Source organism: Monodelphis domestica, chromosome 1 (genome assembly GCF_027887165.1).
Source record: "Monodelphis domestica isolate mMonDom1 chromosome 1, mMonDom1.pri, whole genome shotgun sequence".
Taxonomy (NCBI): domain Eukaryota; kingdom Metazoa; phylum Chordata; class Mammalia; order Didelphimorphia; family Didelphidae; genus Monodelphis; species Monodelphis domestica.
Window position 1 is genome coordinate 524,444,871 of NC_077227.1, and position 20,984 is coordinate 524,465,854.

At 38.0% G+C, this 20,984-nt stretch overlaps 1 protein-coding gene across 1 annotated transcript in view; it reads left to right on the plus strand.

The window, feature by feature from the left end:
• Nucleotides 1–20,984, plus strand: part of TTC27 (tetratricopeptide repeat domain 27) — a 227,793-nt gene that overhangs the window by 126,328 nt on the left and 80,481 nt on the right. The window contains exons 12-13 of the mRNA XM_007476051.2: nucleotides 958–1,080; nucleotides 17,702–17,929. Coding sequence (XP_007476113.2) covers nucleotides 958–1,080; nucleotides 17,702–17,929 — 351 coding nt within the window. The remainder of the gene's footprint in view (nucleotides 1–957; nucleotides 1,081–17,701; nucleotides 17,930–20,984) is intronic.

The following is a 20,984-nucleotide window of genomic DNA, read 5'->3' on the forward strand; positions in this document are numbered from 1 at the left end:
TCCCCCTTCCTCTCTCTGATTATCTACTATGCATTCATCTTTACTCTTTATGGAAGAAGAGCTTGTTAAACAAAAATGAGATTCCATCAGATTCTAGAACAGATGCTTTCTGTTTACGAGATGGTCAGCATCAGTAAAGAGAGTGATTATGATACTTGGTTGGCCTCAATGCAGGCCTTATCCCTAAAATGGGATTTCTTTGAAAGGAAAAGGTCAGAAGAGTGTTGGACCTGGAGTCAAGAGGACCTGAGTTAAAATTCAGCCTCAGACAATACTTAGTTATGTGACTTTGGACAAATCATTTAACCTTTGCCTGCCTTGGTCTTCTCATCTATAGATATGGGGATAATAATAGCACCTACCTCCTAGGACAGTTATGAGGATAAGATAAGATACTTTTTTAAAAGTACTTTTCGGACTTTAAAGTGCTTTGTAAATGCTAACTATCATTAAATGCTAAATACAAGTCTCTCTCAAGTGGACTGTTGTTAGACCATTATGGGGTGTATATGTACATACACATACATGCTCCCATGTATAGGCAAATATATCCATGTATCTATATACCTATATATGTATATATGTTTATGCATATATATTTATGTATATATATGTATCTCCATATGTGTCAGAAAATGTTAGCTAATTTAAATTTGACTCAGAAATAACGCTGATTATAAGTCTCTATCAAGCATTGTCATCGAACTTTTATGGTGCATTTTATATGTTTTTGTGTGTATGTATGTGAGAGAGGCAGAGACTGAGGGAGAATGATAGATAGGGGTCCCAAATCTTAGTTCAATTTAAAGCTTTTATCTGTGCTTGTCCAGGTGTGCACAGACACAGGAAGTGCCTTAGCTGCTTCTTCCTCCGCCTCTGGGTTCCTTGTATGGCATTCCATGTATATGTTGTCCTTATTTTATTAAGAAATGCTGACTTATAACTTGCTTTTTCTAGCGCCAGCTCGCAAATTTGCTTTTTGAATTGGGATGTACTAGTTCGGCCCTTCAGATCTTTGAGAAACTAGAAATGTGGGAAGATGTGGTCATTTGTCATGAGCGAGCTGGACATCATGGGAAGGTATGTAACCAAAAATTACACATGGGTATGATGCTTCTTTTATTGTGCATCTTCTGAATAAGTTATTATTTCTAGTCTTCTTCTTCATGCCCTTCACAACTGTTCATCGCTTTTATCAGTGCTTCATTTAATATCTTCTTCCAGACTTTTTTTTTCTGTATGTTATGCCTGTTTCATTCCATTCGTATTTGTGTGTGTGAGAGAGAGACAGAGAGAAATCTCAGAAGTTTCAGGAAGAACAGTAAACTATTAGAATCTGTCACATTTTATTTTATTTTCCTTTCTAACTGTTCTTCCATCAGTTTTATGTAGATCAACAAACAGAAACTTCAAATGCAAGATGCAAAAAATTAGAAAATTCCTTTTCCCTGTCTCTGGGTTCCCTGTTGTGTAGTCAGCTGTGGGACAGAAGGGAGGTAACTAAGAAGGAGAACAGCTGGAGAGCTCTATTCAGGAAGGTCCAAAGGGTGTGATAGTCCCTCTAGGGGAGGAAGAATTGTCAGATATGTAATGCATATTGGATTCCACCCTTATATTGTGTAATAAAGAAAATGTTGCAATATTTTTATTTGTTGCTAGTGTTGGGCTTTTTTCCTCCTAAATGAACATAACTTAAAAAAATATCAGTGGGTGTCAAATGATAACTATCCAACTAAGTATTGAAATCAAATGTCATTGTGAATTAAAATTGAAGTGGATAAAATGTTATTGTAGATATAGAAAGCAAAGTATAATAGAGAGTCAACTACCATTTACTACGTGCTAAGTGCTAAGTGAAATAAGATAGAAAAGAGAAGAGGGATCAGGACCAGGCCCTGTCCTACTTCTTTGGTTAACTGACAGGAGGTAGATAAAAGCCAGCAAAGAAGACAAAGAAACAATCAGACAAATAGGATGAAGAACATTGCCTAGGAAAGCCTGAAACAAAGAGAATGTTAAGGAGAAGAGGATGAATGATAGTGGTAAAGGCTGCAGAGTTTAAGAAGGATAAGAATTAAGAAAAATCATGAGATTTGGCAATTGAGAGGTCTTTAGTAACTTTGGACTGAGAACTTTCAATTGAATGATGAAGCCTGAAGAAGTAGTTAGTTGAAAGGGAGTGGAAGCACCTATTTTGGAAGGTCTTCTAAAGGAGTGGTTACCAAGGACTATAGCAAGGGTGGATGGGTCTAGCAGGAGTTTTTTTTGTTTTTTTTTTTGTTTTTTGTTTTTGTTTGTTTGTTTTTTTAAGGATAAAGGAGACCTAGGAATATTTACAGGCAGTAAAGAAGGGAGAAATGAAAGGTTAGTGGGAGTGGGGTTGATAGAAGGGGCTGATAGAAGAGGCAATCTTCTATAGAAGATGGGGTAGAATTAGGAGCCTTGTGTATATATAGAGGAGTTTTCCTTGGCAAGGAGAAAAACCATATCATCCTGTAAGATGAGAGTGAAGGTAGAGATAGTGGTAGAAGCCACTGGGAGATTTGAGATGAACAGGGTAGGACAGGGAGCTATCTGTGAACAGTCTCTCTTTTTTTTTTTTTTCAGTGAAGTATAAGGCAAGACTCTTAGGAGAGAGGTTGGAAGAAGTCCACTTATTCAGCCATTTAGGTCTACTTTATAACCAGCTCTTTTTGACTATTCTAAAGCAAGAAAATAGTAGCACAAATAAACTAAAATAGTGAATAATGAAAAATAATTTGTTTTTGAAATGGGCATATGTTTATATCTTCTTAAGTTATTACATATTTCTTTAATAGCAAAATTCATTAGTATTACCTGGATATGCCAGTTTTTTGTTTTTTTGGGGGGTAGTTGATTAAGGCGAGTGATGTATCATAGAGAAGACAGTCTAGATTTAAAAATTTGCTCTGAAGTACTAGAGAATCATGTAATTTTAGATTAAGAAAAGGGACCCTTCTCATTTTAATGATGAAGAAATTGAGTCTTAGAGAGGTTAAATGACTTGTCCATTGGCACTTATTGAATCTAGATCTAATTTTCCACCAGATTTCTTTTCACTATACCACACATCCTTTTCTGCCTAAGTACACTCACCATCTTGGTTCGCCAAAGATTAACTATGTAAAAGTCTCAGTTAGCATTTTAGGTAAATAATATAAAAATATGAACTTCAAAAAATACCTGGAATCATTGAGTTAGAAGCATAGGATAGTTTCACTCCTCCCATTATGCAGTCATTTGACATTAAAGCAACAAATTTTGGATATTTATTTTTGTACACTTCTTTGGCCATGTTAGGGCTTTATAAATGTTTTTTGAATTGAATAGATTTAATTTTCCCTATTCTCTTTCTACTTAGGGAAGCGTTTTACTGTATATCCTGGTATCCTTCCTTTCATTTCTCTCCCTCCCCATCCCACTTGATTTTTAAAATATTGAAAATCATCTTCTAAATGTATAATTGAAAAATTTTCATAAAAAGTAAATTATATTAATGTGTCTAAAAAGCATGTGTTTTACAAATGTACAGGGTTTTTTGGGGGAGTTAATCATTAAACAGTTATTAAGTGCCTGTTATGTGTCTACCACTGTGCTAAGACTGGGGATACAAAGAAAGACAAAAGATGATCTCTGCCCTAGAGGAGTTCACAGTCTAGAGGGGGAGATAGCATGTGGAACAATTATGTACAAACAAGCTATATGCAGCAGACAGATAGGAAATAGTCCATAGAATGAAAACACTAGAATTAAGAGAGCTTAGGAAAGACTTCCCGTAGAAGGTAAGACTTTAGTTAGGACTTGAAGGCTGGAAAATATTGAAGTGGACATGAAGCAGACATTCCAGGAATGGGGGATAACTAGTGAATACTACCTGCAATTGGGAGTTGAAGTGTCTTATGAAAGTAATGGTAAGGAGGCCCCGGTCATTGCATTAAAGAAAGAGAGAATGAATATATTTGGGTGTATTGATAGGGGTGAGGTATAAGAAGACTGAAGGGATAGGAATGGGCCAGATTATGAAGGATTTTCAATCCCAAACAGAGAATTTTATATTAGATCCTGGAGAAAATAGGGAGCCACTGGAGTTAATTTTCTATGTGCCCTCTTCTCCCCCCCACCCCAGCCATGGGTTTTGCTCTTCTGATCTTCTCAAATCCTTCTTATGTCTTCCTGCTCATATCTAAGACCCCAAAAGCTCTCTGATGATAACCTAACCTACTTACTATGGATTAACAAAAAGAGGAGGAGGAAAGGAATCAAAAGTGTTTTTGAGCCCTTATGTAAAGCCTGGGGTTGGCTTCACTAGATAACCCAAAGTCCCAGGTGACAAGTCCTTGGGATTACCTTGGCCTAGTGTATTTCTGGCAGATGGGTCACAGGCAGGTGGTCTCTGTACCTCCAGGAAAACAGTCTACTCCAAGGCAGATTCTCAAACCAAGGAATTGCTAATCTCTTAATGAGATTAGGACTGCCAAGGGAAAATTTGCCAGAGCAAACCCTTCTTCCAGCTCAGTCAAAAGCAGAAGAGAGAGTCAATGACAGTTAATACCAGTAAAACTCTGGCAGTCCTTTTCTCCTTGTCAGAATCTTCTCCCAGGGCTTGTATTCAAATTTTCTTTTCCTCTTAAAGCTAATCCATGAAATTTACTCTATCCCTTACCTACATTCCTATAGGAAGTGGAGGCACTATTGTAGAAAATTTTGAGGGAATTTCACAAAGGGGTGGGAAGATATATAAGACAATAGCTAGAGGGGTGGATGGATCATGGGAGAATTTTTAAGGACAGGGGAAACATGGGCATGTTTGTAGACAGTAGGGAAATAGTCCATACATAAGGAAAGATGGAGAGGGTAGGGATGATAGAGGGACAATCTTTTGGAGAAGATGGGATAGAATTTGATCACTTATGTATGGAGAGGAATTTGCCTTGGCAAGGATAAAAGTCATCTCATTCTGTGAGATAGAGTGAAGATGGAGACAGTAGCAGAAGTCATCTGTGATGAAGGTGTGAGATGAGGAATAGAGGAGAAAAGGTAGATGTCTATGAATGATCTCATTTTTCTTCAGTGAAATATGAGTCAAGAATAGTCAGTTGAGAGTATGAGGTTTGCTATGATGATTATTATTATGCATCTTTTGTGAATTATAGCAACTATCATAGATTATTTGGACCTATACATTTCTTTCTCAATTTATCAGATACAAATACTTATCTTACTCATTTTTGTTATATTGCATTTATGGAGCACCTTAAATGTAGCCTAAACTTTTTCCTAAGGAAAAAATGGGAACTTGGCCTATGATTTCATTGAAACAGGGAGCCTCAAGGTGCAATTTGTAGTTTGAATGAATTGCCTGGAACAGAATGAGGTTAAGTGACTTGTCCAAAGTCACAAAATCAGTATTGTATCAAGAAATGGGATCTAATTGTTGGTTTCAAAGACAGCTCTCTATCCACTGTGCAGTGTTGCCTCTCCTAGGAGGTTAGCAAATATTTTATTTTACTCCTAAAATAGCACCCCTTTATATTTGGGGCAAATCCCAGCCATTAGTTGCTGCCATATTTTGATTTACTTTGGGGTTTTGTGGAATTTTAGTTCCAATTTGATGGCATATTCTTTTAAGTGGAAGATTTAGAGAATCACAATTTCAGGATCTAGAAGCTTTTGTGTGACTATCCATGGACTTTTGAGTTTCTCCCAATCTCTTTTAGTCAGGCACAGACAACAGAAGGGGGCCATCATGTGTTTCAATACAAAGTGACAAAATAGGTGTCAGAACTGGTTTTCATTTACCAACAATATTCCCTTGAACTCATTTGACTCACAAAACTCTATTTTCCTTTCATTTTGTAGAGAAAATTTGGCTTGGCAGGGCAAGTATTTCATGTTTCTTCTGACTTAAGAAAAGATTTTTGCTACAACTGGTATGCTTCCTAGACAAAGGTAGCCAATTCTTAAAAGGCACCATAAAGAATTCTTTTGGTAGGTTATTGCAAAGATTTTTGTTTGGGTCTTTCTTTTTTTACATTCATTTATTTATTTATTTGTTTATTTGCTCATTTATTCATTTATTTATTTATTTATTTATTCATTCATTCATTCATTTATTTATTTATTCATGATCATTTATTTGTTTGTTTGTTTGTTTATTTGTTTGTTTGTTTGTTTATCTATTTATCTATTTATTCATTCCTTTGTTTATTTATTTGTTTATTTGTTTATTTATTTATTTCTTGGTTTAACTAATTGTTTCTCCATGTGATTTAGGAGATACCATCTTCATTCCTATCCACTTTGGCTTACCAGAAATTTAATGACAGTGAGGGTAAACATTACCTCTCTAGCTCTGACTCTAGTCATACTAACAGAGAAGACAACAAATTGGAGATTGTGAGATTCCCTCCCTACAAATTTCATATTTCCTTAATGAATAAAAATGGGGGAAGGGTGAGCATTCAGATTTAAGTATCCAAGGCTATGAGTGTTGAAAGCATTGGAAGATTTTTCTTTCTCATGGTGGTCAGCTGCTTAATAGGTTTTAAAACTTGTAAGTTTTAAGCTAATTGTATTTCCTTCAAATTGGAGAAATGGGCCTAAAGGTAAGAAATACTATAATACCAAAGCAGAAAGTAATTTGTTAGCTGATCTAATGAGAAACCTGCCCAAAACAACATTTCTAACTATTATGATATGTTTTGGACCTTGAATATTTGTGTTGGCAGTTTGTTCTTCAAAAACCAGGCCAGAGCAGACTTTTTTTGTAAGGCACCTAAATGAAGTATGCTTTGAGTAGGCATTTCACTTACCAGGACAAAGATTAGTGCTAGGACCTACCACACAAAAAGAGCTGTGATTGGGAGTGACTATGTGGGGTGAGGTGAAGGGACCTGGGTGCCTTGCACTTTTCACCTTTTGGTTGTTGCTCATACAGCAAGAATTCAGTTCAGAAAGAGCCTGCCTCGTTCCAAAGATGAAAGGATTGTGTCTGGCAGCTGTTAGAAGAGAGAGTTATTCTTTCACTGCTTGGAGTCTTTCCAAGACTTTTAGCTTCATCAGAGTGTCCCTAATCAAGTGACTTGCTGGGAAGATTGTTTATCCTGCTTCTATATTTATGCTAGGGATATCAGTATGGGACCTCTAGTTTTTCCTCTTTTCTGTCAATTTCAACAAGCAAGAGGTTGCCTGAATATCTCCTCCTCATGACATACATATTTGACATGGGGGCATCAATTAGAGATTTTACTCATCAGAGTTGGATAGCAGGATGGCAGACTTCTTGTACCATCTACCTATAGACTTACTTCGTGGTCCATGAACCATACAACAGACAGTATCTCATGGAAACAACAGTTGCCAGAAATGGAACCCTTTACTTCTAAGCCACTTACAAACTACGCTATTTTTGCCTTAAATACTCTTCTAAGAAAATGGTTTTCTACAATACTTTTCCTCAAAGGATTTGGTGGAGGAGTGGACCTTAGCAATCACAGTTCAAGGAAAGGCGTTTCATTCGTTCAATAAATTATTATTGTTTGCAGTGTGCAGGGCACAATGCTTGATGGGGATACAAAGACTTTGGTTTTTTTTGGAAACAATCCTTGCCCTCAAGGAACTTATATTGCACTGAGGGAAAACAACACATATGTATATAAGTCAAGACAAAATATATACAAAGTAATATAAAGTAATTTGGGGGGCAGGGAAGATGGCACTAACACCTGGAGGTATCAGGTGGGGATTCATGTAGAAGGCAGCACTTGAGCTTAGCTTTGTAGGGACCTGGGGATTTGGAGAAGCAGAGGTGAAGAGTGAGTGCATTCTGGGCATGGGGAATGGCTCGTACATAAGTACAGTGCCTGGAGATGGGATGTTTGAGTGAGTAACCATCAAGTAGATTGATTTGTCTGGATCTAAAGTTTGATAAGTGTGAAAAAGTAGACTGGATCCAGAGGGTGAAGGGCTTCAAATGCCAGTAATAGCTGTTTCTACTTTATCCTAGAGTTCATGTGTCACTCTAAAGTTTCTCACCCAGGGTGGTGACATAGTGAGGTGTCCTGTAAAAATATCAGTTTGACAGCTGGATAGAAGATAGATTGGAGAGGGGTGAAATTAGAGACAGAGAGGACAAGTAGGTAGATATTGCAGTAATAAAGGAGGGGGGGAAGCTCAGTGGATTGAGAGTCAGGCCCAGAGAGGGGAGGTCATGGGTTCAAATCTGGCCCCAGACACTTCCTAGCTGTGTGACCCTGGGCAAGTCACTTATCCCCCATTGCCTAGCCACTCTTCTGCTTTAGAACCAATACCAACTATTGATTCTAAGATGGAGGGTAAGGGTTTAAAAAAATTATTTTTTAAAGTAATGAGGGAAAAGACTTTGAGACTCTGAGATGTTAAATGAACAACCTAAAGTTATAGGGGTGGTTAGAAACAGTCTTAGGTTCCTAAGAGGTCTGCTTCCCTTTCCATCTAATTCGTGAGGTCCAGGCAAAATTCTGGTGTTTATATAAATATACATGTATGTGTATATATATGTATATAATTCCTTTAGAGCTGGAAAGAACCTCAGAGGCCATCTATTAAAACTCTCATTTCACAGAGGAGTGAGCCTCAAGGAAATAAGTGCCTAATATCATACAGGGAGTGAGTGGCAGAGCCACAAATTGAATCTAGGTTCTAGAACTCTAGAACTAGTGGCCTTTCCTCTGTTTTATTGTGCTTTCAGACTAAGGGAACATTTCAGCACAAGCAACTAGGATAATGGAATGGAAAGAACATTGGACCTGGAGTCAAAAGATAGGGATTCAAATTCTGGTTCTCCCACTTTTTGATTATAAATGTGACTATAATTATAAATTTGACTATAAATCACATATATAGGGCCTCAAATTGCTCTACTATAAACAAAGGGGGAAAGACTGGGTGACCCCTAAATTACTTTGTAGCTCTAATAAGCTCTGATTCTCTGTTCTGTGTTTCAAGTTCCCACCATTCAGATTGACAATTTACTCTTAATCTCTACCCTCTCCCTGACAGTCTAGGGCCTTAGAAGTGGTCAGAAAGTTCTTTCCTTATAAATAGAAACAATTTTCAATCTGGTGTGTTAGAAGGTGTTAACCCGATTACAACCAAAGAAAGTAATGTGCTTAGGTACACAATATCTTGTAACATCTGATGTTAAGATTTGACTTGGTTTTTTAAAATACAGGCCCATGGCAGGAAACTTTCCATTACAAACTCCAAAATTTCTCATTTTTTTTACAGGGATTATTGAACCTCCTCACCTTCCAATCACTAATGTGATCCTGATCTTTCTGGCTCTTTCTCTTTCAGACTCTTCCTCCAGTAGAGGTCATTATGGCCAAAATGGACAATAAACTGTAGACTCATAGTCACACTTTCTGTTATTAGATTAGTCCAGGGAAATAGCAATTTCTCTTTACCCTTCTTTCCCAACTGCATGTTCAAGTCATATGTTTAAGCCTACATCAATCAAGAAATCATCCCTTGACAGAGATCTAGCTCTGTGTTCTAGCTGTGAGGACAGCTTTGTTTTCTCCTAGAAAGGCTTAAGGAGATCAGACAATACCAACAGTTATTTGCTTCCTTTGGCATTGACTCTGTGGGCCAGTCATTTTTACAAAAGAAACCTTTCCATCTGGCCAGCAGATTCTATTTCTGTCTGTTAAAAGGGGAGACAGGCTTCCCCCTGCTTCCCTAAAGTTACGACCTCTTTATTGGAGGGCAGGGCAAATCTTCAGAAGGACTTTCTTCCATCTCAGAGATCTGTAAGCATCCATCTGGTCCTTTGCACTCAATTGGATTAAAACACATAAATAAAACTAACCCTAAAGCCATTATTGATTAAAACTAAACTCCTTAAAAAAGTTCTATTGTTACATTTAAATCATTCATTTTAAGATATTCTCCTTCCCCTCTCCCCTCCCATGCACTCAGTGAATTTCTCCTTGTAACAAGGAAAAGCAGTTAAGCAAAACTGACATAGGGGCCTCATCTGTGCCCAAAGTCTTCAAACTTCTCAAGTAAAGGACTTTGGTACCTTATGGACCTAGCTTCTTCCCAAGAATTTCAGTCAATTCTTGTAATTCTACATTGGATAATCCCATCATAAACTACCTATGGTCATCTACCTTTTGGTGGCAATTTATAAGAATAGTCAAATTTTTGTTTTTTGAGAAACTAGAGTTAGTTGCCAAGAAGACTCCCCCCCCCACCCCCCCCCAAGAAAATGTTGAGTCTATCCTTCCTCCTTTTGAGAATACAATCTCAGCCAAATCCATTCTCATACCTTTTACTTGCCTCTTTGGCCCTAAAGCAAGATCAGGAAGCCTGGAGTGGTTTCATACTGCTATTTCTCATCATAATAGAACAAAGGAGTGCAGGGGAGTCATTTCTCCAAGAAGAGCATATAGCTTTGAAGAAATTAATAAGCAGCAGCTTTTATTAGTGTTCCAATTTTTTTGTGGTGTGGATGTAAGAGCGTGGTCTTCGAATTAATATATGTCAGTGGAGTATGAACTCTAGAAATTCCTGTCAATCAGGATGGTAAAATAGAAAACATTTTGCATCTAGAGTCAGGTGTCCTGGGTTCAAATTCTGATTCTATCATTTACTACCTCGGTTACCTTTTGCAAGTTACAATATCTCTCTGGGCTTTAGCTTTTTATCTATTCAGTGAGGAGATGACATCTGAAATCTCTTTCACAGCCCTAAATGGATGATGTTGTGATTCTAAGTTAGAAAATCTGGCAGTGGATCTTGTGGTTGTCATCAGAAGACCAGCCTAGTTAACCACAAAGAAGTTCATTACCAAAAGGTTTGCTACCACACTGATTTTTACTCAGCTTAAAAAAAAATTAAATATTTATTGATACCGTATGTTTTTACATCACCTTCATTTTTAAGATGCCTTCTTACCCTACTCATTGAATCTTGTCACCAAGAAGGAAAAAGGGTGAAACAAGGAGTGCAGTAAAACTATCCAGTGCATCACTGGAGTCTGACAGTACATGCTGTTCCAGTCCATAGAAACTCACCTCTGAAAAGCAATGGGGTCCATTGTCTTTTTTTCTTCTCTGAGTTCAAACTTCGTGGCAAACTTACAAAATGAGTGGCATTGCACTTTTTGTTAATGGAGGGAGTAATCACATGAGTGAAATCACAGATCTGGCCAAGTTTTGAATGAGATATTCTTAGAGTCAGATGTCATTTAGTGCATCCTCTGTGTCTGAAGACTCTCCTTAAGATTTTAATGTACTTAATTTTATACTGAAATCCATCACCAGTCTTTACTCATCTCCCTAAAAGTGAATTAAAAACAAAAATTAGAGTCATGGGGCAAGTTGCAAAAAATTTATTGCAAAAACAGTTCAGTTTGGTGTGTAGGCAGTACTTCTAAGGCTTAAAAACTTGATAAATTTTCTGCAGATGATCTCCAGAGACATTGTAGGCAGTTGTTTATTAATTTTTTCCATATTATATTTAGTTTTTTATCTTAATGAATAGAGTTTTAGCTGAATAGCCTTTTTTTTTTTCAGACAAAAAAAGGGATACTTTTGTATTTGCTTTTTGGTAAGTAGCAGCCTACAATCAGGAATGATAGATCTTTTACATGCCCTGAAGATTTCCTGCCACCCACACCTGAGACTTGGCAGAAGCTCCACATAGGCTTTTAGGATGCCATTACCTTAGTGCAGTCAGCCAACAGAAAAGGCACATTTTGGGGGTAATATTCCTAATAGGGAAAAAGCACTGTTCCATGAAAGATGTACTCTTTGAAGGCCACTAATTGAAAATGAATGCATAAGTAGAGAGAAGAGAGTCATTTGGAAAGGAGATGGCATAAACCAGGAGGGAACTGTGACAGGGAGATGGAGGAAACATATTGCATGTGAATGCTTCCCTTGGGAAAAATCATTCTTTTGGCAAGAGGGAGAGGTGTCAGTATTTCAAGGGGAATGAATTAATTTATCCAGCACATATATTGAGGTTTAGGAACACTGAAAAAAATTAAAGTAGGATATATTACCCTAAGGAGGGCCTCCTCGATTTTTACTGTCTCTCTACCAGCCACTTCTCAGGGCTCAACATTCTTCACACCCCACAGCTCATTTGCCACGAGTGAAATACCTGGCCTCAGCTTTGGTTAATAGCCTGCAGCTGCAGAGCAGCAGCCTTCCTCCTCACCTTTGCATGGGACTTCCCTCCTCCTTCCCCTGTACCCCTAATCAAAGTACAATAGTCAAAGAGAGAGTGGGAGTTGCTCTGTGAGAGAATTTGAAACCATCTAAGTTTCCTAAATTAATTTTTGAGTTGCGTATATTCTCTTTTTCTGAATAAAATGTAAGCCTCTAGAGGGACAGTATGTGTAGTAGTAAAGGACCAAGCCGGGAATACAGACTGACAAAATAGTTAAATGGCAGGATGGGCAGTATTATTCCAGCTATGCTTTGGGGTTTTTGTTTGGAGTTTCACATTCCTGTGAAATATTTAGGCCCATGCTGAGAACCAAAATGATTCCTGATTTGGCCCTGGCAACTATGTGGCTCTAGAGTCATGCTTTCTCTTTGTGGATAAATTGTTGTTGTTTTTTAAACCCTTACCTTCCATCTTAGAATCAATACTAAGAATTGGTTCCAAGGCAGAAGAGCCATAAGGGCTAGGCAATGGCGGTTAAGTGACTTGTCCAGGGTCACACAGCTGGGAAGTGTCTTAGGCCACTTTTGAACCCAAGACTTCCTGGCTTGGCTCTCAGACCACTGAGCAATCCAGCTACTCCCCTGGGTACGTGGTTTTCAAGGAGGAAGGTGTTGTGGATTCTAGGGAGAAGTGCATTGTGTCAGGTGACTTGGACATATTTAATTTGTATCATGAGTTGGTTCTAAGTTGTTGATATGTGAAAACTTTCTTGGGCAAGTTGATTTAAAAAATCTGTATCTGAATCTGTGATTACATTTTGGCTTTTAGTTCTCAGAGTGAGTAAAGCCAAGTGGGATGGGAACTAGGAAGGTTTCATAGATAAGGTCAAATTTAATAAAAGTTTGGAAGGGGAGCCAATAGGTTTTGTGAAAAGACTTTTTTTAGGCTAACACTTATTTTGTCCCATTTTTAGAAATTTCCCATCATTTTTAGGTTTTAAAATAACACTTTTCATTGAAAGTGGATAAAACTGATTTGAAAGGGTTGCCTGCCCTGGTCTGTAGTCCCAACAGGCAGTAGGAGACAGGGAGAGCCCACAGAGGTGGCAACAGGACTTGGAAAAGTGAGGAGTCCCTAAGTGTGAGGCATAATACAGCTTAACATAGCACCATATCCCACCCCACACAACAAAACAAAACATAATACAGATCTCTGTTCTGTACCCTTTGTATCCCTTTTTTTTTTGACAGCTACAAACTGAATTTATTTTATATTTAAGGAGAAAAGATCTAGAGGTCTTTTAAGATCTAAATAATAAATAAAATTTAAAATGAGATCTATAATGTTCGCATATCATTCTCTTTTTCTGTTCTACACTTTGTGTGTTCTTACAAACTATGCTCCCAGGCTTGGAATACAATTGCTCCTTCTCTTTGCCCCTCTGAATCCCTATCTTCTTTCAAGGCTTATCTCGGGTGCCTTCTGCTCTCAGGAAGACTTTCCTGCAACCTGCAGTTGTTATTTTTTGGTTCCCCCTCCATTTATTCTTTATTTACTCAGGCATATTTGTGTTGCATTGCCCCAATAGAATAGTAGCTCCTCAGGACCAGTCAGTGTTTCATTTTTGTTAATTGTGTTTTGCCAAAGGAGATGCTTAATGAATACCTGTGGAATAATACCTTGGGAGAGGAGCTCTGTGTGTTTGTGTGTGTGGTGTGCGTGTGAGCATATATATGTATATCTACATCTCTATACACACATAAAAACAAAAAGAATCATGTGTTGCCTCTCCTATCATTGACCATATCCAAAAGGAGCCATTGTTCTCCTAAAGGAATGAGGATTGCAGAGATAGAAGGACCTTCAAGGTCTCCTCCTGCCTCATAGCTTGAGTAATCTTCCCTGACCAGAACTCTTCCATTGGTTGCTAGAAGACCTCGGCTGGAGTTCGTTCCACTTTGGGACAGGACTAAACGTTGGGAACCTTTCCCCTAATTGTAACTGAAAATACCTATTTTAAGTTATGCCTATTGTTCCTCATGCTGGTCAAGCAAAACAAGCATCAATTCCTCTTTCCTAGGATGGGCTTCAAAATATTTGAACACTGCTACCATGTTACTCAACAAGCATTCGTTTTCTAAATTAAATTGATTTTTTAAATTAAAACCCTTACCTTATGTCTTAGAATCAATACTAAATATCAATTCCAAGGCAGAAGAGTGGCAAGAACTAGGTGATTGGGGTGAAGTGACTTGCCTAGGGCTACACAGCTAGGAAGTATCTGGGGGTCAGATTTGAACCCAGGACCTCTTGTCTCTAAGCCTGGTGCTCTATCCACAGAGCCACCCAGCTGCTTGCAACAAGCATTTATTAAGCATTTACTAAGTTCCAGGCACCTGGCTAAGGGCTGAAGTTAGGTTACAGAAAGGTTAGAAAAACAAGTCCTTAAACTTTGGGCTAAACCTCTCCAGATACTCTCTTGAGGCCTTTAGAGCATAGTTTCCAGCTTCCTCCCCATCCTGCTCCCCTTCTCTCCATAGAGAGTGTCCATTTATTGGCCTCCCTCTCCATTATTAGGTTTTTGATTTTATAAGTGAATGACAGGAGTGGATCCAGTTATCCTTTGAGACTGTCTTAGACCCAACTAGAATTTGGAGACAAAGATGCTGCTAGAATTCTCAGGTGGTTATAAGAGTGGGAGGTTTCCAATTGTCACTGTCTGGACTCTGTGAACTCTCTCTCTGAGCTCTCTGGGGTAAGCAAGGTCTGGAAGGCAGCTTTTCCTTAGCTCTCTGGCAAATTCCCTGTGAAACCTTTGGGAATACCAGATTGGCAGTTTGGGAAGAGAAAAGTGACTGTTTGGCAGTGGCTGAAGTGAAAAGACTTGACAGAAGGAAGAAAAGATCTTTTTCTCTGATCTCTGTGAGAAAGCAGAGAGAGGATAGGCTTTGGCCTACCCAGGCAGGTAGCCATTTCTTCCTCAACCAGAACAAACTTTTGGCTAGGCTGGCTGTACAACAGTTACTGAAATAACATCTTGAGAGAGTATTCATAAGATTTAGATATTATCTTATGAGATATTAGAAATAGTCTGAGCTAGATAGATTTTGGGAAAGATAGAGATAAGGAGAAAGAGCATGTCTGATTTCCTGGACAGAAGTGGGCTCCTCATGACCTTGGAGTTGGGTATGGGTTTGAGTTAGAGACCCCATAGTTTTTAGGGAACCCTTTATCCTTGAACCCTGTTATTTTTTATTTCCTTATAATTTTAAGATATTAAAATAGGTGTTTTTATATATCTGTCCCTGAGACTTTTTACAGCCAGTCAATTTACTAGGCCCAAGAGGGTACCAACTTCTCACCTTTAAGAGGCGTCCTTTTATCAATAATTAAGAAGAGACTATACAAGTAAGGATACAGTTTCAATATCATCCTTATACCATGTTCTAGCAAATAGTGATTAAACAGGTAGTAGGAGCTAGATTTCAGGACAGGCACCAGATTTGTGTCTGTCCGCTTCATCAGGTTGTTGTGAGAAATGGTTGAGACTGAACCACTGAAAGTTAGAATTGGAAAAGGCCTTGGGAATTATCCAATCTAAACCCACTGGTTTAGAGATGTGAAACTGAGCCTTCCAGATTACAGGGGACTTCACTTGGCTTCATGACCAGCTCTTACACTTTGCTTCATAGTCTAGAGTTCATTCCACTTGACCAGAAATGGAGGCTTCGTATTGACTTAGAAAACCATAAATGATAGGGCTATCGAGGTAACTCAGTGGATAGAGAGCCAGGTCTGGAATGAGAAGGTCCTGGGTTCAAATTTGACCTCAGACACTTTCTGTGTGACTCTGGGCAGGTCACTTAACCCACATGGTCTAGTACTTACCACTTGTTCTTCTGCCTGGGAACCAACATGGATATCAATTTTAAGACCGAAGGTAAGGGTTTAAAGAAAAAAAAGAAGGAAAGAGGGGCAAAAATTAATAGAATCTATTTTGTGTTGCATTTTTATTTATTTTGTTAAACATTTCCTTATTCCCTTTCATCCAATTCTGGACCTGGGCCGTGAGAGGGCCCCCTCTGACTTAACACCTCCTCTTCCAGGGGGCCGTGCAAACCTAAGAGATCACGGCATCTCCACCTACTTCATTTCTTCTCAGAGTCTGCTTTCTGCAGCCTCTCAGCCTCCTGCAGGGTGCCACAGCCACCTTTTCTCTCTCTCCAGGGCCTCCCTCCCCCAGTGGGAAAGATCTGCCAGCTAGACCTTTGATGTCTCCAGTTTTTTCATCCTCTGTGCAGTGGTCATGAGAATGCTTGTACTTCCGCTGAATCATGAAGTGATCTCTGATGTGACTCTAGAAATATAAGTTAGTAATATTATTGTTGTTGTTTCTGTACCTTTATTACAAGTATAAGTATTTGGGTAGAAGCTAGAGGACCATGTGATGGTGGTAGTGAAAATGATTTAGAGAAAAATCCTGTGCAGTGGCTGTTGGACTATAATAACAATGACAACAATAATAGTAGCTTAGCATTTATATAGCACCTACTGTGTGCCTGGCATTGAGGGAAGAGCTTTACGTAGGTGATCTCATTTGATCCTCACATCAACCTTTTGAGGTAGGTGGTATTGGTATATCCATTTTACAGTTGAGAAAAATGAGGCAAACAAAAGCTAAGTGATATGTCTAATGCCTTGCAGCTAGTATTGAGGCCAGATTTGAATTCTGGTCTTTCTGATATCAGACTATCCACTGTACTACTTTGCTGCCTTGTCTTTGAGGTGTCCGTGTATGCTGAGATTCTGTGGTTCCATCTGTGACAATTTAGCCACAATGCCCTTATAGGTATCCTTTCCACATGGCAGAAGTTAGGGTGCATGCAGCACCCTCTTGATATGGAAAATCCCTATAAAGTTTTTTGGCCCTCCCTTTGTAGAAAAGTAGTCTGAATTTTCTTTTTCCTTTATGCAATATTTTATAGCAAAATAAATTGTATATTTGTGATACTAAAAGATAAACTATGTTGATATCCTATGATATCATACATATATTTTATTGTTTCTACACTTTTTCTGCATGATCTGTGGCTTCCTCAAAACTCCCCCAAATTTCACTTGATTTGTTACACAAACCCATAATGGATCAAATGTGTGATGGAGAAGGGGTGACGTAGAAGAAACTCTATTTCACACATCTCTCTTCACAGTCTGCCTGGCTGGAGTGACTTATCTTGGTCAAAGCAGGCACCTAACTTCCAAACAAAAGAGTCAACTTTTTCTTCTTTCTCCATGAGCTGTAAGTGTGCGAGGAAGGGTAGTTGTTTTTCTTTATGGCATTCATCTCTAATTCAGTCTGTGTCCAAGATGTCATATTCTGTTGTGTATGGATTCTTAAGAAACCAATAAAAATGTGTAAACATGTGGGATTACTCTATGATTGAGTAATTTATTGTATGCTTTAGATGGGCCATTGATTTCCTTTATTAAGCAGTTGAATTATTTCTATTACTATCAGGCAGAAGAAATCTTAAGGCAAGAATTAGAGAAGAAAGAAACACCATCTTTATATTGTTTGCTCGGGGATGTGCTTCGAGACCACCATTACTACGACAAGGCCTGGGAGCTGTCCAAGCATAGGAGTGCTCGTGCCCAGCGTTCCAAGGGGCTTCTTCATCTTCGCAACAAAGAGTTCCAAGAATGTGTGGAGTGCTTTGAACGTTCCGTGAAGATTAATCCCATGCAGGTCAGAAAACAGAATCCCACCTGCTTTTTTTTTTTTTTTTGTGGATTTATGCTTTTTTTCTCCTTTTTCTCTTGACTCTTTGTGAATCAGCACCATTTTCTCTTCCAGATGACTAAAGGGGATTAGTCTTTAAGATAATAGGATGCAGACCATTTCTCTCTTCTTTTAGCACAAATATACCAGAACTAAGATGGGTTTTCTTTGTGTATTACAAGTTACCCCATTTCCTACATCACTGTTTCTTCTGAACCTTATCTGTCCCACCCAGGATTCAGCTGATAAAATTCACTTTGAGGTGGGGGTAGAGGATGGGAATGACTTTTTACAACAAAGATTTTTAGGAAGAATGAGAGTCATGAATAAGAATCCAAGTCACAAGTGACCCTGCAAGTAGTTGCTTTGATCATTAACTGGTGTTCAAGGTAAACATGTACCAGGAAAAAAAATATCATTGTTCCTTAGGAAATCCTGGTCACAGAATGTGAGATATGAGAGGAGCCTTAAGCATCATCCATGTCAGTAGTGCTGTTTTTGTATTAAGGGAATAAGCATAAGCATTTATTAAGCATCTACATGCTACTGTACAAAGTACTTCTCCTATGATCATGTGAGAAATGTGAAGCCTAGAGAACTGAAATGATTTTCCCAACATCACACAGCAAATAAATTGTAGAACTGTGACTCCAACCCAGATCTCTTGGTAGCCAATTTGACATTCATTCCATTATGAATTTTGTGTGTGTGTGTGTGTGTGTGTGTGTGTGTGTGTGTGTGTGTGTGTGTGTGTGTGTGTTTTAGACAAATTATGTTTCAAAAGATTTAGAATGCTTATTCAAGAGAAAAAGACCAATTAGTGAGCAAAAAGGATGTTTAGGGAGGGGGGAGGTAATGCTTTTACCAAGAATTGAGATTCATTTGCAGTTATTTTAAGTTGAGACTTGTGATTTTGTCATTGGAGTTTATCTCTGTGACTGAGTCTTAATGAACTGCTAGAAGAATTGAGAAGCCAGTTGACTTGCCCATGGCCATTTGTGTTAGAATCAGGACTTGAATACAGGGCTTCCTGATTCCAACGCCAGCCTTCTAGCATCCATGCCATCTTCTCTCTCCAGATCACTGTTTATTAAACTTCTCTAGGAGAATGGGAGGGTCTTTGTCTGAAGAACATAGAGTCAGATCTATTTTAAAGAACAGATTAGAACACTACATGCCCGTTGTGGTGTGGGCATTGAGAAGTGTTATTAGCAGAATTTGTACCTTTGACAGCAATATAACAAACATTTTTTTCTGTGTGTCTGGTATTGTGTAGGTAGTATAGAAGGGGTGAAAAGACAAAAAAGCAGTTTCTTCCTACATTTTATTGGAAGAATATCTACAAAGATGAGTAAGTACAAAATATGAACAAAAGAAAATACAAAGCAGCAACTGGCAGTCTTTAAAAGTTAGCTGGAACAGAGAGGAAAAAGTCACAAAGAAGCCCTAAGATAGAAAATGAGGGAGAAAAACAACATAAAAACTAGAATTTAATGACAGTTGAATTCAGCACCAAGGATATCTGATTCATACTTAGATATTTGTTTTTATTTGTATCATGCCTTAACTTTTATATCATTTATTAATAAAGTATTTAAAAAAGAACAGAGAAGGTTATGTTTTAAGTTTTTGACCTTTTCCATTCATTGTCCATTCCTAAAATCATTTTACTCACTAGCCCTATGTTTCCTTAAGAAGGTATTGCCATTAGGAAAGAAAGACTAGACCAGTATGGCCAAAGGACTGAGGTTTTGTATAGGAGTAAAATTACTGGAAAAGCAGGAAGTGAGCTGCTGCTGAATGCCAAATTAAAGATGTTTGGGTTTTGTTCTATATGTAATCATGAAGCGGGTTAGATTTGAGAAGGTGAAGAGGCAGAATGTGCAAAGGGAGTGTTTTTAGGAACACTAAACTGGCTTTTACTTTGATTTGGTTAGAGGGACTTAGAGTGTGAAGAGATTGGAGAAAGGATAACTAGTTAAGAGGTTGTTGTCATAAGATAGTCCAGGTGATATGTGAAAGATTAAAGTTTGGGCTGGGAGGAATGGAAAGGAAGGTACAAATGTGAGAGACGTTATGGTGGAGTAATATAATTATGAACTAATTATTCCAGGGAAACAAAAGGAATTGTAATTGTTAAAAACCAGACACAATGTAAGCAGATGTTTTGGAAGATTTTTCTGCATCGCCACATGTGAATTCAATTTGGGCAAGGCTCTAAGTCATCTCAGAGTAGATAGTTCAGAGAATGTATGGCACCAACACAAGACAAAGATGAAAATATATTTTTGATCCAAGTCTAAACTCCCCCTAGAAATTAAGGGTTAATAAAGAGCATAGGTTTAAGTTTTTTTTTTCTTTTTCAAAAATGCGGAAAAAGGAAGGAAAGGAAATTGAAATCAAAATAGAAATCTATCTTTCAGTTTTCACATTGTTGTCAATTTCAGATATTTCCAATTCATTTAGTACCATGCCAAGCTCTTTTGAAATCAAAATTATGGCAGAATGAAGAGTCATTTCAATAATTTATGGGGTTTTAAGTCCTTTTTGTTCATGATTCTGCTAAGTAACATGCACTAATAATGAAAACAATGCTTTTCTTATTCATTTATTTTCAAATGGTAGAGTCCCCATTCCTAATATTATTTCATGATAGCTAAAAGATTCCTACCTCACAAAATAAACATATTTAGATGCATTGCAAGCGTATATAGCAATATGTACTATTTGTTCAAGTTGCATATGTTTCTCTTCTTTAGAAGTGGTAAAGCTCAATATTTGGGTGGAGGTAAGGAGGGGGTCGGGGGAAGGAAAGGCAAATGAATTTGAACCAATTTGTCTAAGACAGAGGCTTTATGTTGGAGTGAAACTCTAAATTTTGAGAACCATTAGACTATTTGACTCTTATCCTTTCATATTAGAAATTATCCACTCTTTTTTGCCCATGTATTATTCTCACTCATACTCATACATGCCCAAAATTTGCAGCTTCTGGAGTTGCTACTGCTAAAGTTAATATAGT